At 46.8% G+C, this 26,606-nt stretch overlaps 1 protein-coding gene across 14 annotated transcripts in view; it reads right to left on the bottom strand.

Annotated features, from left to right (window-relative positions):
• Window positions 1-26,606, bottom strand: part of NCOR2 (nuclear receptor corepressor 2) — a 403,768-nt gene that overhangs the window by 146,742 nt on the left and 230,420 nt on the right. For all 14 annotated transcript variants that reach the window (XM_050923437.1, XM_050923442.1, XM_050923438.1 and 11 more), the window contains 2 exons: window positions 24,168-24,220; window positions 9,649-9,715 (listed from right to left, as the gene is read on the bottom strand). In XM_050923437.1, coding sequence (XP_050779394.1) covers window positions 9,649-9,715; window positions 24,168-24,220 — 120 coding nt within the window. The remainder of the gene's footprint in view (window positions 1-9,648; window positions 9,716-24,167; window positions 24,221-26,606) is intronic.

The following is a 26,606-nucleotide window of genomic DNA, read 5'->3' as shown; positions in this document are numbered from 1 at the left end:
ACATAATTGATTCCCTTCTGCCCTCTTGCTCTGGGTGGGAGGCAATAAGTTACTGCAGCCCATGGAACGCTGCAGCTTATTTCCACTGCTATGCCTGGCTAGTCTGCCCCTGCAGAAAGAACCAAGTGAGGAGCGGCAGCTGGCATGGCACACTAGACCCGCACCCAAGACTCAGGCAGGTCGTACTTGGCCAAGCAGTGGGTGGAGCCGTCCATATTTGGCTGGAGACGGCAAGAATGCTGCCCAGCCGTAAACAAGCACTACCCCAGCTAACCAGACGGGCTCCTCCAATGGTCACACTTACATCCTTCAGGCTGGGGTTCAAAGCAAACTCAGGTCCAAGTGAAGGAAACCGGGTTTGTCAGTGGGGATTTTCAGGTTTCATTCTGAGCGACACTAATCCACTCTAGGCCAAAAATTAGGAAGTGAAAGCAGATGTCACTTTGCCAAAATTCAATGGTCAACCCCAAATCCCCCCACCCCCTTGTTCTCTGGTTTGGAAAGAGCTTATCAGCAACTGATTTTTTCATTAGTCACACTCCAGGTCACTGCATCCACACACCACAAATCCAGAAATACAGCCTCCTCTCCATTAGCTTTGCCCCACAGCAGGAGGAAAGTCTGCAGCTGTCAACTTCCCCAGAGGTCTTATTCTCAACCAGTAACTTTCTCCTCCAAAAGAGGCCCGATTGAAAGCTTTTGACGTGAGTGAGAATCTTTCCACTGATTTCACTGTGCTGTGGATCAGGCCCCAAACCTTGAGCGAGTTGCCATTCGCCACGCTGATGGATCATGTCATTTATACTGGACACATCCAACTCTGGTGCCCATCGTAAGGCAGTTTCAAAGCAGGGGAGAGCGGCCAAGTCACCCAAACCCCAGCTCTCTTCCTATGGCCCTACTCATGTTGGTTACTGCCAGAAATGGCACCTCGGTACTGTGACCTCATGTTCGCTATGTAACCTGAGTCACACTACATGCACCAGCCTCGCACTGAGGAGTCTGCGTCCCTCCCGATAGGTAATCTGGCTCTGGTATAAGCGAGTCCATCTCCCTCTGGAGTCAACAGGAGCTGTGCCTGCTTACCCCAAGGCCTGATGTGACCTGCTTTGCTCCTCATATCATCAGTAACATTTCAGTTCCAGCACCCTGACTGCCAGCAATGAGAGTGGGAAACAGAAAGGACGCACAGCTCGTGCCTAGAAACTGGGTCAGGTGTGCCACACTGACAAGTTCGAAACTGCATGAAGTTACTTGAAAACTCAACTACTGGGACCCCAGAACCTGTTCACCTAATTCAGACAGCTGGCTCCCCAGGCAGGACTCTGCCATTTGATGTGTCCGGCTACAATGCAATAAAAGACCCATGGAATGGCTCCAGCTGGCCCAGGTCAGCTGACTTGGGTTCAGAGGGCGAAAAATGCTGCATAGGTGTTTGGGCTGGGATCCAGGTTCTGGGACCCTTCCCCCCTCGTGGGGGCCCAGAGTTCGTGTGTCTACACAGCAGTTTTACAGCCCTGAAGCTCGAGCCAGCCGACCTAGGCCAGCCACAGGTGTTTAACTGCTGTGCCGATGTACACGAAAAGCCCAGGCACAACTACAGTGCTGTATAACTAATAACTCATCGGGGGAGTTCTTCACTTCCACAGGGCCACTTCCCTGACTTGGATAACTGCACTCATTTTGGGAAGCTGGACGGTGGCTACCGGACTAACTGAGACTCTTCCCACTTGATCGAAGCGGGAGCGAAGTGGCAGCTCCCCAGACAGGATCTAGCTCCCAGCACGAGCGAGTGTCACCAGGGCCCAGCTGGGCCAGGTGCTCAGCCATAGGGAATTGAAAGAGGATCCAAACTCTAACGCCTGATTCACTGGGCTGCAGAGTCTGCTGTTTTAGCATCTCTTGTGTTCAGCGCTTTGAAACATTCAACTTTCATTTGGCACAAAAAATTACTCTGCCTGCATTGTCCTTTCCCCGCACTACCCATTAGTTAATCTCTGAGCAGTGTGCCTCAGCCCAATCTCCAAACCCGTTACCACGCAGCCCGAGAACAGGCGTGCTGCTCCTTTGCTGCCTGAATGGTAGCATCTCCCACGTGGCCGGGAGCACAGAAGCCAACAATGCTCAGCTAAACCAGGGCCTCCTTTGTCTCTCCCTAAAGTCCTTTCCCCACAAAATTCAGGAGGAATGTTGCCATTAACTCTTGCCACGGAGACAGTGGCACTCAGACCTCACTGGTGCAGGAACCAAATTAACGATCAACATGACCCAAAAGAGCCACCGTAGTGTGAATTCCTTGTTGCATCTACTATTATGTATATATAGAATTCTCACAGCAAAATGACCAAGTATTCTACAACTAGTTAGTAACAAAGTAAAAGCATCCTGATTGGTTAATACTTAAATCACACAGTGTTTTAACATCACGTGCCTCAAAGGAGACACATTAAAGATCCCCTTGTGGCTCCCAATCCTCAGCCTGAGTATCACTGCTCTACAAGCTGGAGAAGCAGCCCAAGACCAGGTATGGCCCAGACTCTCAAAGGTTCTTAGCACCTAACTCCCACTGATTTCCATGGGAATTAGGCACCCAAATACCTTGGAGCATCTGGGTCTAGATGCCCCAACACTGCTGGCCTTTGTCATTGCTGATGTCCAGGGATCTGGGATTCACTGTTCTGTACGGCGTTTGAGATGGTAGGGTCTCTAGACCGGAATGGGACAGCCAAGAGGAACTGGCTTCCCAATCTCATGAGACTCCCCATCAGCCAGGCCTGAAAAGCAGGGTTAGAGTCAACCCCTTTGCCCTCCCCAATCCTGCCACCACCTCTGCAGCTCCGACATCTCTAAGAGCTCTGTCTTTTCCTCTGCACCGATGGGGCCTAAACCCTTTGCAGCCCCTCCTCTTTAGCCTCCGTGCTACTCACCTTGCTTCTCGCCAGCCTACCAGAGAGCTGCTGCTGTCCTCCCCAGCAGCTGCACTGCCCACGGTGAGAGTCAAGATCCCAAGCCTCACTTTTAGAGCACTGCACAGCGGCCTCCTCCACCTCTGCTCTGATTTCACCTTCTCAGTCCCCAAGCTGCTCCTAAGGCCTTGTCCGCACCGGGGAGCTGCCTCCCTTGCAAACAGCAGGGGCCAGATGCCACATTGATGCATCAATGCGCGGAGACAGGCAAAGCTGTGGTTTGGACCGATTTGGCCGGCAGCTGCTTCAAGCAGGCGAAGCTGCTTGACCTGCCTGTGCTGGTGCAGTTAGCTCTGTGCCTCGCCCCTGAATCCTGAAACCCCCAGGGCAGGTTCAAGCCCAAACGTCCTTCCTCCCTGAGCAGTGGAATCACCGCCCTCTCTTTATGGCTGTACTGACCACCTGCTCTAATTGGCCCTAGTTCATTGGTCTTTTAAGCTGCAGCAGTTTATTCCAGTGCTCTCTAGCATTGCCTCTGGTTGGCCTCTTTGAAAGGTGCAATCAGTTGGGCATCTGTCAGTGACTTTCAGAGGAAGGTAGGCCCCTTTGAAAAGCTCAGCCTAAAACACAAAACCCAGTGGACCAGATACCGTCCCTGGATGTGGGCACGGGGCTCCCATGCACACCCAGGGCAGGAACTGGCCCATAGCACAAGCCAGACCAAATTCAGTAGGTCCTCTGTATTTACAGATATTGCCAAAGGTTTATAGTCCACATCATTTTCCCCACAAGAGTCACCTATTGGAGAACACAGACCTGTGGGATGTGTCAATGGAAAGAAAGACAGAAAACCAGACAGACAGAAAGCTATTGATGTTTCTATAGAATTCCATGCAAGTCCTGAGCAAAATCACTTGCCCTCAAGCTGCCAAGTTTCAGCCCAAGTGAGTTTTTATGCTCCAGTTCTTATGCTGCTTTAAATGCAGTATTCGGGAGAGCTCTTGTTTAGTGTTTGGTGCCTTCTTTTGATCTCCGGTTATGCTAAGTGAATCTCTCAAAGGAGGCCATATAATCCAAACAAAGACCTGCAAAGTTAGCAAAATCTGAAAGATTACAGCATTCCCTTGTCAGAGCAGTGGCCCAGCTGCAATGTAAGACAGTAACGAAGGGGAGAATGGTTTGTTAGGTTAAATCACAGGTCGGTATTCCCTGAGGGTAGCACCAATATAAAATCCAGTTGGGTCATTTGCCTTTGGAAAGAAGTAAATCTGACCTGCATTAGATAATCATACCTTTGCATTGAATGCAGATCAGATTTACTCCTTGTGAAAGGTACTTCTAGTAGATTAGTCATTTCAAGTAATGGAATAATACGACAATAAAACTCTGTATCTGTTTGGTCTTTAGTGCTTCAGATTTGATTCAGACAGCGAAAAGCCCAAGTAAATTTTTGGGGCTAGCAAAAATTGACCCTGAAGTTAAAGAGGGAACAACAGTAATCTGCATTTTGTATAGGCCTTGGCAAACATGACATATCCAAAGTTCCTTGGGATGTCAGGAAGTATCATTAATACACCTATTCCCCAGATGCGGAAACTGAGGCCGGGGGGGGGGGGTCATTGGCTTACTCCAGGCCCATCAGGAGACCAGTATCAGATTTTTTGGCTTCTACTTCTTCCATTGTCAAACCACACTCTCTCTCAAAATGCTGCACAATTAGGACAGGATGCTGCCTCAAGGTGGCTGGCCCTGTAAGAGGGGGCCCAGTCTCACCTGTGACACTTCAGCTCCCGCCCAGCTGAGACTGATCTGCCAGGAATGAGAGGATTATAAAAGCCAGATTGCAGGCCAGCTAGGGAGAAAGCTGCAGGGAGCAGGCAGGCGCTGGCAGGGAACCTAGCTCAATGGGAGAGAGCTACAGGAAGCAGGCTGGCTACTGTGGGAGGCCCTGGAGAAGGGTATGACTCTGAGGCATGTGGCTTGCAGAGTGGAAACCCGTAAGGAATAGATAGGCCCCTGCAAATGACCCAGAATTCAGAGGGAAGGGACTAGTTTTCTGTGGAAGAAAAAGAATAAAGGGCCTAAAGCAGGCCCTGGACATGGCTTCGCTCCTTCCTGGGCTGAGGGGACAGGCCAGCAGCCTGCAATGCCAACATACATAATGCAGGGCACAATGGCTCAGCACACACCCTGCATCTGCCACAACGTGGCCTCTCTGTTTTCCAGGGGCCATTAGGTCTCATGCAGACTGGCAGGTTTGCCGCGCACATACACATTCCACACTGCTACCCAAGACCTGCTGTGTGTGGCGCTGGAAGCATCTTCAAGCATGACTACCTGCTTTTCCAAATCTAAACAGGACGCCAGCCCTTCCGAAGCTGAGTAACACAAACATGCCATCGCTGGGTCACAGGGGGACACGGTCCCCCGGCCAGACCCCGTCAGTCCATCACATCCCAGCTTTCGATCGGCACAGTCCCAGCTGGTGGAAGCAGCATGTCGCTCCCTGAAATGGACAAAGCCCCTGGATCCCAGGCTGCAGCCTGGAAAGTGGAACGGTCCCCAGGATCTCTTGCTTCCCTCCACACATGATTGGTTGCAAGGAAGTGATAAAGGCAAGACGTGTTTCGCTGAATGCAAGTCCCAGTTTGAGGCAGGCAAAGATGCTGTTTAGAGTCCGTCTGCAGAGAACCAACACATTCTGTTCTCCTGTTTCACTGGCCTCGCTGCCCTTTCCCTCTATTGCTCCCCTTTCTGTCTCCTTCCTTCTTTCTCCTACCATCTTCACAGAGGTGGTGGGATTCTTCCCGGCCACGCTGAAGCACAGCCAGCCGTGCACTCTGCTCCGGACCCCACCTATGCTGCTCACAGAGGTGCTCTCTGCGATGGTGCCCCCACGGGGCTGGTGTAGCACAGACACTCCTCTCCAGAAGACTCAGCATGGTGCAGGAGCCCCATTAAATAGAGCCCAGCATTGGGACCCTCCTGCTCCCCTAAGGATGTGCAGAAGTTTTTTTGGTTTCAAGAGCAGCTCACCTGGGAACCAAGGGAAAGTGGGGAACCAGAGAAAAAAAATCGAAAGCTGTGAAATCAACCCAGTGACATCTCCGGTCATGGGCGAGAAGTGGCTGGTAATTCCAACAGACCCTGGCAGCACAGAGATTTCACAGCCGCTGCATTTCTGCACCTATCCTAGTGAGGCCACCTGGGCCAGACAGCAAATAAACAAACAAGTCAAAATAAGCAGGCAAACGAGGATATGCTCCAAGGTTCCTTCTGCTGCCAAGAAGTCTGCCACGTTTTTCTGCTTTTACAGCTACGTGTTTCGAAAAGGGCTAAAAATAGCCTGTGAAGTTTAGCGCACGGTGGCCTGAATGCTGGGATGCAGCTGGCTGCTACTGCTGTGTGCCAGCCTGTGGTTTCCCTGGAGAAAGAGCAAGGGTCTGATTCTTACAATTTAGGAAGGCAAAGGCTTCCTCTTCTGGAAAACAAACAGGATTATGCAGGACACTTGAAACCCGCGACCCCATCCAGCTGATGCTACACGAGGTCTGCCCAGAAAACATTCATTCCGCTTCATGAAAAACGTTGAGGTTACTAAAAGTTTTTGTTCACACCAGAGGGAAATGGAGACTTTTCCAAATCCGGGATTTGAATCTGGGTCTTCTGCTCCCCACGGGAGTGCTCTAGCCACCAAGCTAGAGTCAAATCTTCCCCCATTGGAACTGTTCCACTTTGTACAAAGAATCAGCCAGACTACACCAAATACTCCAGATCAGGGTCTGAATCCGGGTCTCCCCTATTCCAGGTGAGCACCCTCGCCACTGGGCTATTTTGGCCATTCTCTTTCTTTTATGCACGCATGCACACACCCAACCTGGGCCTGATCCACCTTCGCGTAGACATTTTCATCAGAACAGAGACGTTGCCACACACAGTTTTGATTTTGACAAACTGGCATTTTCCCACCAAAAAGAAGTCTTGTCAAAAAATTCCAGAGCTGCTCTAGGCTACCTTACTTCTCCCGTAACCTCCAATCTCCTCTGTGCGATACACAAACAAACACCCTGCACTGCTTGTGGCCATTAAAGACCCCAAGGCACTGGTTCAGGGGGTCTCCAACTTCATTGCAGCATGACTCCCTTCTGACAATGAAAATTACTACACGACCCCAGGAGGGAGGGACTGAAGTCTGAGCCTGCCTGAGTGTGTGTGTGTGTGAGTGAGTGAGAGAGAGAGAAGGGGTGGCGACCTCATTAACATTGAGAACCGCCGCACTAGTTTATTGTGCATGAGCGTGTGTGTGTGCGCGTGTGTGGAGGGGAGAGAGCTTAAGCTGGCCATGTCTCCACTACAATCACTGCAGTAAGGCTGCTGTCACATAAGGGATTCCTACAGCAACAGAAAGGCTTCCCCCATCGCTGTAGTAAATTCACCTCCTGAGCAACATACCTAGGTTGTCCTACATTCCAAGTGTAGACCAGGCCTGAGCAGCAAAGCAATCTGCCCACAGTCACCCAGCAAGTCAGTGGTAGAGCCAGGAATAGAACCCAGGTCAGCTGAGTCCCAGTCCAGTGCTCTAGCCACTAGACCATACTGCTGATATACTGATGACACAGTTCAGTCACTAGCAAAATAGACCAGATTAAAACCAGCGTCTGAATGGTAAACAATGTATCCCTTTACCAGTCCCCTGGGGCATCCAATCCCCTGGCTGCACCAGGCAAATGCAATCAGTATCTAATGTAGAACTATGTCCACATCACGCTATTTGTCTAACAGAGATATATAAAAAGGTGCATGCGTATGAGTGAGTGAGAGACGAATGGAAACATTTGAGTACAGACAAGTGCTTTTCATTTCTTTTTTAAAGAATGTCTGCTATATGAAAGAGGCAGCTAGATGTGCACCTTTTGCAAAGAGAAACAGCAAATGCATTCACTTTGCAAGTTCAGCAACATTCTACTGCCTATTCTTCAAAACCAGGCAATATGCTTCCCCCTAAACTGAAAAATCCCCGTTCAAGGGCACTGAACAAACCTGGTGGCAGAAATTTACTGATTTCTTCATACGAGGAAATTTTTCTACAAGACACATTTTGGGTTCCATGCGGTTGCAGTCAAATGAAACTGCCCCCCCCCCACACCTCCTCACTACTTACAGCAGAGCAACTTAGTCAAGATTTAGTACAATGGAGGGTATCACATACCAGTAGCAACCCTGCTTAGTTCCTCTGTGCTTCCAACAAAACCACATACTGCTTTGCAAATGGTCTATTTTGAGGAAGAAAATATTGATGTTCTTCTCTCAAATGCAAAAAGCATCAGTTATTTCAGGCAGTGTATTTGGGGAAGGAGGGTTATGAAGCAAAAAGCCAAATGACTTAGAGGTGAATTCCAACCCACATGAGAACTGCAGCTATCCCTTTGGAATGCACATCCCGGGGCATCACAAAAGAGTTTTTAAAAAACACAGGAAAAAAGCACGCACCCTTAGTCACTGCCAGCCATGCTCTGATCACTGGCTCCAACATCTCCAGGAACAGTCCCTCAGGGCGCTGCTTTTACAGTCGCAGCTTTAATACCACTTCCCTGATGTGGATTATTCAGATTTTCCCAACTATCCCCCCCAGGTTCATGCAAACCTCCACTCCCACAGAAATTAACAAAACCCACTAACCCTTCCACATAGGAAGCTAAATCCGACATTTCAGGCTTCCCCAGAGAGGGCAGCTCAATACTGTCTATATCAAAGTCTGCGTTTCTAAATATTCTAATGTGAAAGTCGATTGCAACATATAACTTACATGGAAAAAAAATACATGCCTCGCCTGTGAGATTAATAATCATTTAGATTATTAAAACAAAAATTGTTTACAATCTGATTTGTACTTCCCAATCTGGGCTGTTTGTTTACTTTTGGCATTTCACCTAGTTCGAACAATGATAATACACTGGTCAGTTTTTCACTTTTGTTTCCAGGTTTCACTTTCCAGTGACCATGGAGCAGCACAATGAAGTCGTTGCGTTACTTTCCAGAGGCAATCCTATATGTCTCTTCACTCCCTTATTTTAAATAAAACTGAAGTTTAGGTTTGTAACCATCTGACCAGGTCTCTTCAAAATCTCACCATAAAACTCAGCTCTTCTCCATTACGTAACAAAGAGTAACTTCCATGAAAGAAGTGTTTGCAGTTCAGTCTTAGACAGCTTTTCTTGCAACAGAACTGGACGGGGCTGTGTTTTCATTTGTTTTAAACCACAAATTCCTAAAACGTAATTCTGTGGTCAGCTGGAAAGAGTAAACTTAATCTTCATACAATTTGTCTGCGGTGGAGTCAACGTAAGCTTCACTCTTCTCTCAGGACCCGATTACTCACACTAAGTAGAAATGTACTCCACAAACAGTCCCATTGAAATCAACGTTGGATTTCACTATGGATAAATCAAGAGGCTATTTGCCTTCCCTGTGAATGGGATATTTGTGGAGTAAAGTACTGCCGAGCCGTAGAATCAGGCCCCGGGTTAGTTGCATACAAGTTATTTTTATAATGGAGGCTGCTACCGCATGGAAAACAGAGGGTCCAATCAGAAGGAAAAAATAAAGCAACAGGTAACATGCTAAGTACCAGCCTGTCTGCGTTGGGATCCTTCCTTTTGTTTTCTACATACAAGAGCTAAACATTGACTCTTCTTTGCATCTGTTATGCACATACAAAATAAGACTTAGGAATTTCACTTACCCACTGTTTACGAGCATGATTTCTCCTCTTAAAGTACAAAATTAACTTCTTCCGCATTGCCTGGTTTCTAAAGCAGAGAAAAGGGGGAAAAACACAACAGTTTGTTAAAATGCAAAGTCCTGCACACCCCTTCTGTTTTCAACACCATGCAACAATTTCAACCTTAACTTTGCAATGACAGCAACTTCCAAGCCGTGGACGTGCCACCTACAACAGCACAGATGGACCTTCCTGTCGCTTTGGAGCAAAACTGAGGCATTCCCAACAGTTCTGCTACGCAGGCCAAAGTCTTTCCGAACACTCCTCTGATAAGCTGCATGGTTTGTCTTGCAGTGTGCACTTCACCTTGGGTTAGTCCTGTCATCCCAGTGCCTGACCTACCAATGCTTACACGTGTGTAACTTTACTCACTGATGTGTTTCCAGGATCAGGGCCATAGATTCCAACTAACTTCACAAACTCCCTTAATCCTCCAAACATCTGCAACCAAGCTTACCACTTGCTACCACAAGTAGCCCCACAGATGCCAACTGCTCTATGTTATGTCAATAGCACTGCTCCCGGGAGCACCCAACAGCCAGGATAGTGCATGTTGGAGACCAGACCCTTCATTTTCCACGTGATGAAAGAAAGACAGCCACGCAACAGTAATGGCGTATTAGCGCCTACGGTATCTTACTGCCCCCACCCCACAGTCCTGCCTCAAAGCATTAACTACACAGCATCCCTGGGGTACAATTAAATGTTAGATGCAGTTTACAGCTGGAAAAACAGTAGCACTCTGTGGAAGCTATGCCACAATTACAGGGCAATGGGCTGTTTCTGTGCAATGCTCAGAAATGAAGGAGAGCAATGCTGACATTTAAATCGCTGGGTTAGGCTTCGGAGGGACTGAATCAGCAGCTGACGCCTCTCTTGGGTCCCAGCTAAGGAAGGCATTTAAGCATGTGCCCAACTTTCAGCACGTGAATAACCCATTTATTTCCCTGGTTAACATTACGCACGTGCCAAAGCACCTAGCCACAGGGGCCTAAGAGCTGGTGTTACTGCTGGCTGCAGACAGACAGTGCTGCAACTTTCACATTGAGAAAGTTTTCTTTACTCCAGGCTTGATTTGCTTTTTCTGGAATGCCACAGTTCTGCAGACACAGAGAGAGCTGCCAGAGAAGTATGGATGTAATTACAGCTCAATGCAACCTCTCCACGCAGAGAGGTAAAGTGACTTTCCTAGGGTCATACATCAAGCCAGTGGCACAGCTGGGATTAGAACCTTCAAGAGTTCCTTGTTTCCAGCCCAGGACTCAAACCAACAGGACCATGCTGCCTTTCCACTTACCCCTTGAAGAGAACTTTAGGACAGTTGCCTTCCCAGCCTAGGAAAGGCAGAGCTGCTTGGAACGTGTGCCTGACTAGCCAGCACGCACACACTGGGCTCAATTTTCTACCTACGGGAGCCAAAGGATCAGAAGTGACAGGACTGAAGTGGTGATTTCAAGGGAATCCTGGATTCAAGAAAACCTCCCACCCCTTTTACTCCCTGGGAACCCTGTCCTGCAAAGGAGCGAGCAAGTCAATTGAGTGAGCTCAGCACCTTGCAAGAGCTAATGAGTGCCGTGCAGGATCAGGACCTCAACAGCAGCTATACGGGATAAAATAACTGGTGTGGATAACACCAATCCGCACTTTCAGCCAGACACGTCTTAGGCCCTCCATCTTTTTAAAAGAGGTTCAAAATACCATGGAGAAAAGAAAAAGTCCCCACCCCAAGGATGGAGAGCTGAGGGGCTCGCAGAAGCCTGCGAAATGCTGGCTGAACGAAAGCACTGGACTGTTTCAAACAAACTTTTGCACTGCCAGTTGTTCTTGCAATAGAAACTTTTGGCAAAGAACAATGACCAGGTGTGAGTGCGTTTTTGCCTCTGATCCCAATGAAAGCAGAGCTGCACGGTGGGTAATTACTAGCAGGAGCCTAAAGAGAGTCTCACCCCCTCACCCAGGAGTTCCCAAAATGAAATACACCCAGTGCTCTCAGTTTGCTTCTCCCTCCCCTTCCCCCTCCCCATTTCCCTTGAATGGGAAAAAAAATACAAAACAGAGCAGCAGAGTGGCTGGATGTTATTTTTAAGGAGATCGACAGCCCCTCAGGGACCCACAATACACACTGCGCCCTCTCGCTCCTGCCTCCACAATAACTGGGAATAAACTGGCCTTCCTGCAGGAGCTGCATTACAGGCACCGGATCCTTCTAAGCAGTATTTCTCCAAAACACAGGGAGCAGCCCAAGAGCTACCCAGCCAGATATGGGGCTGGATGGACCGTGGATGGATAAAAGAGGAGGAGGTCACCATTATACGAAGTGCAGAGAGTTGGATTTACTTTCTAGAGAAGAGGGGATGATGCTAACTGCCTTCTCCCTCCTCCCCCCTCCAACGGCGCCCAGGGTCCTAACAAGGCACATTCTACCCATCGCTGTTCAAACACCCACATTTGCTTTGGCTGCTTCTCGATTCCTCTCTGGGCATTTTTAGATTTTCTCCCTAGACTGTAAGCTCTTTGGAACAGGGGCTGTTCTTAAACCTGCCTGCAAAATGCTATCCAAATAATGATGGGACATGGGTCAAGGTCCAACTCGGACTTGATTTGTGGTCTAAGTAATAATGTTATATTCTGTTTTCCTTTTAGTTACTGGTGGGGTCAAATGAATGCTGGATCCCTGAGCTCTGGTTAAGCCGCACTCTGTTGTCATTCGCTCGGACTCTATCTTGAACACTCTGATGTAAAAATCGGATTTGATTTCCAAGACAGTGCTTGCAAGTGGCATCTGCAACATCCTCGTTCAGATAGGAAATAGCAGCTAACTGCCTGAATTAGATTCAAACGTCCTCAGCCCGAGCCTTCTGAAAGTAAAGCGCTCAGACTGAAACCACCACGAATGGCCAATTATAGGCAGCGATAAGTTTAACAGAATTAATACTGATGTCAAATATCAGTGTCCCTGCAGACCACAACTGCCTGGATCTAGAATAATTTTTTGAACAAGGGCCTGCATATCAAGTGGTGTCCTTTTTATTATTATTATGATTATATATGTATCTATATAGGCAGTGTTGATCACAAAAGAAAAAAAATCTACGCCAGAGGGGCTGCTTTTTGGGGACAAGAGGGGCTCACTTTTTTTGACTGTATGTTTGCAAAGGACCCACTGTTATTCCAGTCTGCATTGCAATGATCAGAGCCCATCCTACTAGACCTATTTAACCAACATCACTGACAGAGGCTTTTCTCCACTAGATCACACAATCCCGTTGGGCTTTGTGTAAATTTCTACAGCATGTTCCGTCAAAGGATCTCAAAGTGTTTTGAAGCTAATTGTTGACTTAAACCTCACCATCCACCTGTGAGGAAGATAAAGTATTTTCTCCCCTTTTAAAAAAATGGGGAAACTGAGGCATGAGGTGAAATGACTTTGCCCATATCATGCAGTGAGTCACGGAAAGAGCCAGAGACATGGACTCAGGACTTCTCGTCCTGTGCTTAATCCACTAGGCCATGTTTCCTCTCCAGAATAATGTAGCTTGGATGAATTAAGGCTAATTGCAGCCCGATCCAACATAGTATCAAGGCCCGCAAAATATCAGGCCTTCTGGGAAGAAAGTTCCTTCACAGCTTCAGCCACCCCCCTTGAGCCTTCTGAAGGCCCTCTGAAGAAATTTTTGGCTTCTCACTGTCCCTGCTGAGCCAGATCCACTCAGAACACTGGAATTAATCTTTCATAGAATATTAGCGTTGGAAGAGACCTCAGGAGGTCATCTAGTCCAACCCCCTGCTCAAAGCAGGACTAACAACTAAATCATCCCAGCCAGGGCTTTGTCAAGCCAGGCTTTAAAAACCTCTAAAAATGGAGATTCCACCACCTCCCTAGGTAACCCATTCCAGTGCTTCACCACCCTCCTAGTGAAATAGTTTTTCCTAATATCCAGCCTAAACCTCCCCCACTGCAATTTGAGACCATTGCTCCTTTGTTCACCCCAACTGTTGTGATGTGCTCTTTTCTCTATATTCCAGCGCAATGTGGTGCCACAGCAGACAACATTTTATTTTTAAAGAGGCACTGTCACAATTTGGACTTTTGTGGGAACAAGCTTCGATAGGAATCTAAGCCCCAGAAACACATTCTCATTATTTTTTTTTAAATTCCAGTGGGAACAGATTATCTGAAAACAGAGTATTGCCAACGCTGATGATTTTATCACAAGTCTGAGGACATTTGCTGCCTTTCGTCAAGCCCCAGCTCTTGGAGTCAGGTGATCATTAGCATTTCAGCTTTAATTAAAAACGAACAACATTTTATTTCTACGTTTCCTGGTTGTATGGAAAAGGTTGAAAACGTGGACCCTGCACCTCAAACACTAGAAGGCAAATAAAAAGAACCCAACAGTTATTACTGTTTAAAGTCTCAGATTGAAGAGAGCCTGACTGGTGATTTTTGAATGCTTGGGGTTGGCATCACTGAATCACAACTCTGCAGGAGAAATGAAAGTGAAATTGACCAGAAACAAATGAAAACCAACACACACATTTCTAGCTTCCAAGCGGCACAAAACAGTGGAAAAAGCAACTGGGGGCTTCACTCACCAGTTCAGTATCAGGCAGCACAACTGCACTAAATCAACAGAGCTCCACTGACGTAAAACTGGAGTAAAGGCAGGGGTGAAACAGGCTCTAGATTGCTAATGCTATTTCAGTTTTAATTATTGAGGGGCCCGAGTCATCCTCCAATGGGGACGTCAGTGGGAGTTGCAACTGTCACCGATGCCAGGACTGGGCTCACTGGTGTCAATTTAAAAGGTAAGCACGGAAGTCGATTGCCACAGAAGAGTATCCCTTTAAGCTTTGCCTCAGACCTGTGAAGTCGGAAGGCCAAAGGAGTTGTTCTGCAGCCCTCTGCTATTTATACACCCTTCAACAAGGGAGCTGCAGCACTCAAAGAGATTGAAAGGGGGGAGGGGCTTGTAAGTATCTCACCCTCCACTTCTGGACCAGACAAGGCAGCTAATCAAATACTCCTCCTTCACAAGGCAAACCAGACAGCTCTGAAGCTGCTGCAGCTGGAGCTGCCTTGAAACTCATCAGCAGATAGGAGAGTAAATGAGGACACGTAGAGGCAGCTGATGAGTAGTCTTGAGTTCTGCACTATGTCTGACCTTAAGAATACTAATGTAGGTAAAGGCTTAATCGCTCTACAGCTGTAAAGCCTGCAAATGTCTTGAAAGCAAGTGAATGTTTATCATTATCAGGGCTGAAATAATCAGCTAACTGAAGGGTTGTGGGTTGGGTTTTTTTTTTTTGTATTTTTTGTGGTTTGTTTTTTTTTTTATAAACATGCTCAATGTTTTTGCTGCTTTACCTTTCCTGTGAAGGTCAAGCCTTCAAAAGTCAGTACGATCTTGCTAAATATAAATATGCTTCACAGTTTATCTTGCTACATACACGCTGTTACTTAGAAACCATTTGCAGGGAGGTTAATTCAGGGCACATGTCTGAGGAGCACATGTTCTGCTCCCAAGGCAAATCAAACAGTGCAGCAAAATTCCCGCTGCACAGCCGGTGAAGGTAAAGGCTGTCCTCTGTAACAGCTGGAGAGGGACACAGTACTTGTAGCAGCACTTTAGGAAGGTCATCATCGCAATACACCATCCCCTTCAGGGGCATCAATCCTCAGGAACTACGTCTTCGGTTGCCGGGGGCTTAAAGATCTGGAGGATTCAAAGTGATTGAAAAAATCAACAGATGGAGGTATGGAGCTAATCTTGAGAGTTAATTTTGAAAGCTATGCTATAGATTGAGAACAGGGAATCATGCCAAAAACTTTATTTGGATTCCCAACTGCAGATGTGCTGGAAAGAGATCCGTTAGAGTGATTTGTATAGAGGTTAGCTCACAATTAGTTCACTACTTAGTCTCCTCTGAAAAACTGGCTGATTGTGAAGCAAGTCAGAGAGGTACTTGAGATCCCTAGAAATGCAGCTGTCTCCAGAGTCTGCTTCAGAACCAGGAGAAAGGGGGGAAAATCAGGGCAAGGGATGTGGAATCAGCAGCAATGCCATATGCTCAGTCTCTGAGGCAAGGAGTATCTAAAACATAGCTCATGGCCACCCTTGGGCTTATGGTATGGAAGGAGACCCCAGAGACTCCTGATTTGAGAGATGCCAGAGCCCAAGGCTGTTATTCATTTAAGATCACTCTGCGAACCCTTTAGGGTTTTCTGTTTTTACTGCTGGTGAACTCAAACAAGAAGTCCTTTCCATTTGGCTCTTGAGAAGGACAGGAGCCCCAAGCAAACACTATGCAGGTGCGCAACGCTGTATTTTCCAACATGGGTCTCTTTAGAAGTGAAAGCCAGGCCCAGCTCTGTGTCACAAAGTATGGGCGCCCCTCTTCTAGGGGGAAAGGGTGGCAGCTGGCTGAACTGCATGGGATTTTTGCTTGGAAGAGATATTGATATCAATGTCCTGGTCTGAAATCAGATATTGCCCAGTCTGCTGCCAAGCAGACTCTACCAAGACGAGAAAGGGCAGAAAGTCTGTACAGTCTCATTCCATCTGTGCCTACTTAGTCTGAGGGATGGGAGGAGGAAAGAGATGTTAAATAAAAACATATGGTTTTAATCATGAATGAGGTTGGGGCAGGAACCATCACCTATAAAAACACAGCACGATTCAAAGCACCCCATCCATAATTTAAGGCCTAGTTCTGCAGCCTTTTCTCATGAGTAATTCTTCCTCACCTACGTAGCCCCACTGATTTCACTGTGATTACTTTTATGCATGAGTAAGTGTACTGAAACTGGTTCATAATCACTAAGTACTATAACTTCAAAACAAACCAAAAAACAACCTCTCTCACTCTTTAGGGAAATCAAGGGCAGCAAAGAAACTCAGGTAAAGTGGATACTTTCACCTTAACCTGCTTGACACGTGGTTGTTTTCAGTTTTGGCTTTCACAACGGAGCCAGTGGTGGAGGGAACCCATCAGCCTGACTTTTAAGTTATTTGGCCTGAGCCCACATGAATTACTTGGCTAGAAAGTTGTAACCTTCACACATTTTGCACGCGTGCACCCCGCACCCCCAAACTCTTGCAATAAGAATTGCAGATATATACAGTATCCCAGACCTGTGCGCATCTGGCCAAATCTGCCGCACAGAAGTTTGAGCCAGCACAAAAGACAAAGGAATTTTGTTATTTGATCAAAACTAATCTCAGGTGTTTAATTACACAGGAATCCTTTTCACCAAATAGTCAGTATAAACAGAGGTAGGGAGCAAGCCTGCCAAGCTGTATGGCAGTCAGGTTGAATTAATGCTGGCAGCCTGATTACACAGTGACATTTGTTCTGCAGACAAGGGACAAAAGGCAGAAGCCGGATGATGACCTGAGCTGAACAAACCAGGGAGTCTGGGGTCTTCAGTTATTGGAATCCACGCCGCAAGACGGAGACACTCCGAGATCAAAACTAACCAGCAGCCTAGGAAAAGCGAATAGAAAAGGCTGGCCTGCTTCCTGCTGGCTTGTAAGTGGTTCTGCTGCTGTCCCAGCTCCTTCTGGTACCCAGTCACACCAGACACGGTGCTTGCCTGGTACCAGTACTTTGTGTGCATGCCACACCCCAGCTCGCATGTTTGGATGGCAGAGTGTGGAAACAGGCTACCCTTAAACCTACAAAGGTGTTAGTGATGCCTGATCAGACATACCAGAGAGAGGGCAGGTTGAGTGTAGCACCCCACTCATGCATTTCCTTGCTCTTGCTCTGAGATGCAACCATATCACCAGGCAGGGTATATCCCTATTTACCCACAGTCACGTCACACCCCTTAACTGCAGTGAAGTGGGGGAGCAATGCTCCACGTACAATATTCAGAAACCTTTGAGGGGACGGGGGAGAAAAGGTTCCATTATCCAGAGTGTCCGTTCTCCTATTACGTTTTTCCCAGGGCACTTGGGCCCCACTAAGTTAACGGTGTTATTACCATCACTAATGACAAAATACACCAAGAGCCTGAACCGACCCAGGTAAATCTCTCTGGAGTTGCTGTAAGGCACTCGGAATGCATTCCATGTGCTACGGGCACCGTTTGTGCCCAGTGACACTAGCCAAGGGAAAGATACTGTAAGTGGGTTGCCAATCACATCACCATTTTTCTGAATCACATCCTTGCAGATACAAAGTGCACTTGGCTGCAGAAGTCCCAAATTATCACAGCTTTTATCTGTAAACAGCAGAAAAAGGCTTGAACCACTAATCCTCCTGGAAGCTTATACGCTGCGTTTGGCATGACTGTGTTCCGTGGTGATGAGCGAACGCCGTAACAGGCAGATTGGTAGTACGGTGTCGGGGACCTCGGAGGTTCTCGAGTGAAACTCCCTGCATGCCACACAATGTGTATGTCCCAGCCTGGGATCCAATCCATTTGTTTAATATCAAATGTGCTTGAATAACTTCCTTTGGCAGCTGTTCTCTCCATGCCTGGTGTCCTTAATGTCAGACCTGGAGATTTAATTTAGGTTCTTTTTGTCTTCAGCCCAAAGCTGCAAAAATCAGACAAGTACAATCCTCACTGTAGTTCTTCAGCAGCAGCTTTTCCAGCCATAAAAGACACCCAGGCATTAACCAACTTTGTCTTCTCCTAAAGCCCATGCTGTTTGTTTCAGTGCTGGCCCGTTCAAGGTATTCCATATAGAGTAGCACCAGGCTTGGCAGGAACAACAAGCCATGGGCTTAAATGTGATTCTCCATCATTTAATAATTCATCACAAGCTAATACTTCTGCACTAGCACAAACGCGTGGGAAAGAAAGGGGATGAAAAAGCCCTGAATGGGGGAGGGAGGATGTTAGATGAAATGCTGATGAGGTGAATGTCTGCAACTGCTCCAAGAAAGACCAAAGCCAGCATGGCAGAGTCTGACAAAGCGTTCGTGTTACAGGTCAGCAGGTAGTTGATCCTCCTGGTCTGGATATCTTGTAGTTCCTCCAGACACTTAGTAGAAGGAAGGTTAAATTCTTTGGTGCTAGGAGTTAGAAAATATTGCAGAGGTGCTACAAGAGGTGCAAACTCCTGTGCGCCAATGCTTTGAAATCCGGCACACAGCTACAACACAGATGAGATTGCATGTGATTACAGCAGAATTAGGTTTCTAATGTGTTTGCTGCCTTGCTTCAGCAATGTCTGAAGCAAGGACTGAGAAGATTGTTTTGAATCCCATTGTATATGGAGTCACACTAATTTCTGGGCTCTCTTTCCCGCAAGCCTCGATTCAGGACCTTCTAAACAGCCTTCAAATAATCTTCAGGGCTGACATGATGTTGTGAGGAAGCCAGTCAACACTGTGTTGTAAAGTTCAGCTGTCAATGTTGCGTTTTAAAATGATGAAATAATAGCTAGTGCCTGTTCGCTGTGGAGTCAGGGGGAAAAGCCTCTGCAGATTACACATGATCTCATTAAAATGTGGCTATTTTAATTTTTATTGCTAGCTTACTTCTTTCCCATTGATAGAGTGGCAGGTATTTTCCTTTAATAAATCAGCTGTTTATCATCTGAAGGACATTCCCCAGCAGCTTCTAAACATTTCTCAAGTAGGTCAAAAGTCTTAGGCATAAACTGCTTGACAGTGCCTTAGATCGCGCAGCAGATGTAGCGTACAAAATTAACTGTCCTCGCTCTAAAGTCTGCATACATAGATGAACCAAAATGGACCCAAGCAGAAGGGGAACTGAATGTAGCAAAGCAGTTAAATAAGACTTAAAAGCTTTCAAAATTGCAAACACTGGCATGAACTGGGGCATGAAATTAATGTTCACTCTACAAAGGAAAAGACCCAGCATCAAGCCCAGGAAAATAAAAGACCCTGGTAACATTTTAAGAAGAGTAGAACTATCAAGTCTGGTTTATTAACATCAGTGAATCACCCCAATCAAGAAGCAAACTGAACAGTAAGAATTAAACTAGTGTTGCCAGCCAAAGAACATTACTATAGAGAAGCACAAATGGGGTGGGAGGGAATACTGCTTTTTGTTTTACCTCTCTGCAAACCCATTGGCTTCCATAGAGTAGGAGGAGCGTAACTGACAACAGAACTTGTCCAATAGCAAGCAAAAAAAAAAAATCACTATAAATTAAAAATCATCTGCATATTTAGAGGAAAAAGTTCTAGACTGTCTTTGCAAGGCCGGGCGTGAAACTTGTTACACATGGTGTCATTCTGTGTTTAACACAGTAGAACTAGTTTAGAGTGAAATCCTGTTGATAGTTAAGGAGAATGGCCATCCCAGATTATTTCCCTGCATAGGCCAGCTGCAGGTCTAGTTATAGCGAACCTCTGCTTAAAGTGAAGTTATTCACAGGACCAGATAACCCCATTGTACTTTAGCCTGAGGGAATCTGCTGTACCTTTGTAATGCCACCTTCTGACTCTATCCTGACCTTCATCCTGAAGACGTCTCCTCGAGGACTCTTCTGTGAGGATCACTTCACCTCCCACTGTAAATCAGCCCCCTCTGGGGTGGAAGATGGCAGCTGTTATTTGTTAGCAAAACTACACACCAATTTTAAGAGGAGTGGGGAGGGAAGAAGAAGAAGGTCTCCAACCAAAACCGCACAAGAGCTGTAAAGTATCAGAGGGGTAGCCGTGTTAGTCTGGATCTGTAAAAGCAGCATCCAAAATGAATCTGGTCGAGACGCTGTGGCTTCACACTCTCTCTTCTTACAAAAAGTGTCATGGGATCATTAATACCAGGAGTGGTTTGGGGCCTTGGCTTTACATCCCTTAACTCTAGGCTGGAGCACAGAAACAGAGGGAAGAATGTGAGCTGCCAATTTCCCTGCACATTCAACAACAGGTAACAAAGCAAATATGTAAACAAGACCTTCCAGGTGGGCCCACTGTTAAAAAGAGGGCATTTGGGACAAGGATGGCTTCAGTTCCTTATGCTGACCTAGAGCCAGGAATGCATTCCCTGGCTTTGATAACCAGCTGAAATGGCTGATTGGGAGGTTTCTGGGATAGGCCAGAAAGGAAGGGTTTTACGTTTTTAATTTCAATGTTAAGGTTTATTTTCCCGATTTTTGCAGAACAAATCACTCTGAGCATAAACCCCAAACCTACCCACCTGCTTTAAGGTCTCCTTTTGTTTATTGCAACACAGTAAGTCATGGGGGCAGGATAATCAACACCCATAATAAAAATGCTCATTAAAGGACACCATCAGTGTCAAAAAACCAGTAACAGCAAAACCTGTATACTGCTACCTGGAAATCTATTACCCACTATGGCTAGAAGTAATCTCTAAGATGACTAGGAACGAAAGATCAGAGAACACTATTTTCTCTCCTTTCAGAGTTTAATTCTGTTTATTTGACAGCACTTTGTTTGTATTTAACCATCAGTTTCACTGTTCCCCTCATTGCTGGATGGTAGCTTAATACTCCATTCCCAAAACAAGCAACAGCATCCCATTGCAGAATGGATCTCCGCTAAGCTATATAGCCTTAGGTGAACTTTCAGAGAATACAGACCCCCAGGTGGTAGCATCCTTCCCGGCCTGGATCCTTCCCTAGCACCTTATTCTCCTTTCTGCTGCTTTGTACGTCCCAACACCTGAACGTCAGATGAAAATTATGAACAGGAATTACAGCCACATAAATAATTCCCAATGTGTAATTCATCTGAGAAATACAGCCTCTTTTCCTGCCCCTGGAACATCCATGGGCACACATCAATTTCCTTACATTTTACTTTTTTAATTTAATAACACCTCAACTGAGTGCAGTGTGCTGGGGGCACACAATTCAAAACTCCAGCTGCTCATCCACTGTCATTGGTCAGGTATATCCCACGGCATGCTTCATCTTCCCCAACTGGATGTTTGTAAAAAAACCTTCCACTCTGAGTATCAGTACCTGTGGCTTTAACATTTGTGTTCATTCATGGCAAAGGGTTTCCTTTGCAAATCCCCCTGCTCATTAAACCCAATGGCCAGAACATTTGCTTAATGTGAACCAACTGGAGAACAAGTCACAGCAGTGTCACCTAAAAATCCAAGTGACTACTTGCAGAAGGGTTCTGGCAACACTTGCTAAGTTTGAGTGATAATCAACAGAGGTAAATGCATTATCAAAGCCACGTGTTTTCTGATCCCACTTAATCAGTAGGGATGCTCTTGCTAAATCTGAACAGGCTGTAACTGACAGCGTATGCATGGATCCATCATTCTGGAAATGAATTCTTCGGGTGCAAAAGTCAGAAGTGAGGCTATTTAGGCAGGAGGTGAAGGCAAGCAAATGTGAACTTGAAAAATTAACTATGTTCATGCAAAATTGGAGACTGAAAGATAATCCATGTTTCTGGATGCTGCTGAAGGCAGCCAAGACTTCTCAATCACTGGAGAGGAGGCTAAACTAAGTAAAGAAATCCAGAGTAACACTTAAAATCAAGGAGAGGATGGATAGATTTTTGCTTAAGAAACATGAAGTCTGGTCCTGAGTTGCCACCGACTTCTGATCTGACCTCAGGCACTTAAAATTTCTGTGCCTCAGTTTCCCCACCTGCAAAATAGGGATAATAATATTTCCCTACCCCATGGGGGTGCTTCACTTGTTAATGCCTGTGAGGCATTCTGCTACTCTGTCGAGGGCACTTGTATGGCCCCCATTCCCACAGAGTCTGAGAGCCTCACAGAATTTACTGTCTTGATCCTCACAGCACCCCTGTGAGCAAGGCAGTGCTATCATCCCCATTTCACAGATGGAGAGATGAGGCACAGACAGGCAAAAACTCAATGGAACCTCGGCTCCTAAATCACTTAGGTGCTTTTGGCCATTTTACCTTAAGTGAGTTGCCTACGGTCACACAGGAAGTCTGTAATGGAAAAGGGACTTGAACCCGGCTCTCCTGATTCCCAGACTACCATTCTCACCACTGGACAATGCTTTCCCTTTATGGATACCACAGAGATGAAACACAAGTTAAATGCCCATAAATTAGGCCAGTTCATAACACGTTTAACTACATCCTGAATCCTGTAATAGGAAAGATGCTGCATGTTAACTCCTTCACTTCAACTTGCCTGGAATCTATTAACATTCCACTGAAAGCCACAGAACATTAGGAAATGGCTGGTATGCTCGGTACTAGAACAGGTGCCTCCCATGTAGGCACAACTAGGTGATTTGAGAGTAATCATCTGTATAGAATCAACCCAGAAAAAACCTGTTAGACCACGTGAACCTTCTTCATTTCAATTTATAATAAACCTAGAAGTTTATCTGTTATATTCAATCTATCTGCAGTAACTCACTGTGGTCACTAAATATCAATTGTTTATCAAATCATTTCTTGAGGTTTAAAAGAGAAGTAACTGACTACAGGATTAGTAAAACTTGGTAAATATCTTTGTAATAATCTGTTATTAAACATTTAATTACAGCCTCATTGACAGAAGAGGCACTTTAAAGTCTTGTCCAACTTTTCACTTCAATCTATCCTTCCCAAAACACATTAAAAAAAGCTGACAGTTAATTTCATACCTCAGCACTTGTCAAACAAAACTGCGCTTACATTTTGTTCTGAAATATACCCGGACTCGAGGCTGTCAATCAGACAACGGAGCTCAAAGAAGAATCCACACAGTCAGACTCAACAGCACGAGAAGGTTAGAAAGGTGACTAAGGAGTGCAGACTCTTGAAAAGCTACATAACACTGCCATGGTGCTCAGTATAGATACATCCTCCTCTTCCCTTCCCGCATTCTGCCAAGTTTCAGCCACACTTGCTCCTCTGAGGGTGTAACCTTGCCATCAATTCAAGAGGATCTGAGTTGATCTCTTACTTTTGTAAATTTGATCTGAAGCTCTTCCCAATCCTCTCCTGGGTCGGATTACAAACCTGAGGGAAGCAGTGGCTTTTCTTAGGGACTAGCATTACACATTCTCTCTCCCCCTTTGCAATGGCTAAGCAGCCGAGCATGGTTTCCCAATATTGCTTGCTGATGAGACATTGCTTCCTAGCGCACCTCGCGGAACACCCCAGCAGCTTTCGTCAGCTGGCCAAAGAGGCTCCGAGCAGCCACTGACACCACCTGGGCTCTCCAACTTCTCCCCCATTCATCCTTTTTAAAAACACATTCTCCCGTATATAAAATACACCAAGCCATCTAACCAACTCATTTAAAACTCCCCCCGCCCCCGAAGATAGCCAAGTTTCCCCCCACCCCACTGCTCACCACACAAATCAAACAGTACCTTTACCATCCCACGAACTCTGCTGTTCCTGACTGATGTACTTTTAAAGACGTTTTGATGCTCTGGGCACCGATGGCAGCCACACAATATCGCTAAAAGGGTACACGCTATTTCTTTTCAGCCTTAATGGGAAATGGGATCTGGGGGCAGGCTAGCATCTCCTCTGCTCCAGCCTAATGCATAACCTGACATTTCAAATATACTTTATTGCCACATACTTACATTTTAATGTTTTCATGGTACTGCCTGGTGTCTGAAGGCTGGTTGTATAATGGCTGAAATAAATAAGAAAAATGAAGGCATAAATGGTACAGTCTGACATTTAGAAACTTCAGCCTGTCAGAAATGCTACTGTATCAGCGTGGACGTTCAGCTCCTAGAGAGATATGCCAGCATAGTCCATTCCGCTCTAATGCTCTGGGCTCAGTGCCATCTCTCTCCTTCAATACTGTAGGTGCTGCTTCTTCATCAACACACAGCAACGCGGCTTGAGTCACTGTGCATCCAAGATCAGCCCGTGGGAGGCAGGCAGCACTCAACGGAGCTGGCTAAGAACAAGCAATTTGCTCTGTAATCCATATAAACACCATGCAACACAGCACAGGAACGGAGAGGGGATGGGGGGGGGAAGAAGCTGAGTGTTATTCACTTACCGAAAATGCAGTGTACCTTGGAACATATGACACGGGGGAGGATAGGAGAAGGGGGCGGGAGGAAAACAGTCTGTGTGCTGCAAATTGTTATGTCTACTCAAGTAAAGCCGCCTTAGGACTCCGAGGGAGCGAGCCACAGGGAGGGTCAGATGCTAGTGCCACTCAAGAGAAAGACAGAGCCCGCGTGGTTCCAACTGCATCAGGATTTGGTCTGTCTCAGGGCTACCCACCACTGGATTGGAGCACGTCAATCTTTAACGTACTTATCCTCACAACACCCGTGGGAGGCAGGACAGTGCTGTTCTCCCTGTGTTACCAATGGGGAACTGATGCACACAGACACTAAGTGACTCAATCCAGGGTCACACAGGAAATCGGCGTCAGAAAAGGGAACCGAACCCAGGTGTCAAGTCCCAGGCTAGAGCCCTACCCACTGGGCCACTCGTCCTTGTACTGCCTAGTGATTAGAACATGCAGTGATGAGTCAGGAGATCTTGGTCTTGGCTCTCACTCTGCAACCTTGGGCAAGTCGCTTAACCACTGTGCCTCGGTTTCCCTATTGGCGGGATGAGGACATGCCATCTCCTGCAGAGGGTGACCTGACCCCTTCATCCATTAGCACATATAAACTGCTTGGAGATTCTGGGAGGGAAGGAGCTCTTGAAGGGTGACATGTAGTCAGTCACTAAATCCTGTGCCTTCGGGATGAATGGTCACATTAAGCACTGCCACCTGTCATCTAGGGACAGGGGATTCACTGAAGTGGCACCATGGCTATTCATGGCCATGCCCGAGGCATAACCTATGTTAATTGTGCAATAGTGAGTAAAGCATGAGCACACGTGGGCCCTTCCCAGATCAGGGACATGGGTAAATCTTTCTGAGATGATGAAAGCCATGGCTTAGGGGCATGGAGTCCATTTATCACAAAGATTTGGTCATAACACACCCCAGCAGTCACTTGCTGGCTTTGACCAGAGCTGGGCCCAAGCTGTCCAGTCCAGATCTGGATTCCAACTTCCCCAAAGTTTTGGAGAGGTCAGAGTTGGGATTTTTAGCTAAGACGCATCTCCGCCTTAAAGCAATCGATCCATCTGGCCTCTTCTCAGCATTTCCTTCTATCGGATCAGCTCAGGCCATACTCCTGATGGGACCAACAACGTATTGAAAATCCTTCAACTTTTGACCAGATCACCAGCATCGTCTTAGCTGCACAGTCCCAGCCCGGCATAACGCTCTGATTTTAGGACTTGGCTAAAATGCCAAAAATATGAAATGCTGTTACAAACTCCTCCCAGTTTCAGGGCTAGGTCTGACTTTCCCAAAAGCTCTGGGTGCTTAGCATCAATCAGAGTAGGCCTTGAATGTCCATTTTTTTAAGACAAGAGCAGCTGACAATGAGACACAGGACAAGACATCCAGCCTCCTGAACCTGGCAGCCTCAATTAGCCTTGAGTGGTGGGAACAGCTCCCAGCACTCTCACGCCACTCTTACCCTGCTACTTAGCCTTCACCCTGTCATGGAGTCACCGGGCGATGCTCTGGAACTGCTCCCCACCAAGCCAGGCAGGACTTTGGGGAGCCTTCTCTCCCTTGGAGCAGACTTGTTCAGGGCAAGAAGCTCACACGTCTTCACCTCCTGGGTCTCTCCTTGGAGCATTCAGCATCCTCTGCCCCTCCGTGCGCTTCCCACAGCGAGTCCACCCCAGCAGGGTCCTGGGGAAGCCACCGGGTCCTGCACCCCCACTTTGCAGTCAGACGTGACTCTTAGCCAGCCAGTAAAACAGAGGTTTATTCAATGACAGGAACAGGGTCTAAAACAGAGCTTGTAGGTACAGAGAACTGGACCCCTCGGCCGGGTCCATTCTGGGGGTCCGAGAGCCAGACCCCCACGTCTGCCCTCAGCCAGCTCCTGACTAACAACCCCCCCCCAGCCCCTCCTCTCTGCTCAGCCCCTTTCCCGGGCCAGGAGGTCACCTGATCTCTTTGTCTCCAACACCTTCAGCTG

This window comes from Gopherus flavomarginatus, chromosome 15 (assembly GCF_025201925.1).
Source record: "Gopherus flavomarginatus isolate rGopFla2 chromosome 15, rGopFla2.mat.asm, whole genome shotgun sequence".
NCBI classification, from domain to species: Eukaryota; Metazoa; Chordata; order Testudines; family Testudinidae; genus Gopherus; species Gopherus flavomarginatus.
This window is presented reverse-complemented; position numbering and strand designations above follow the sequence as displayed.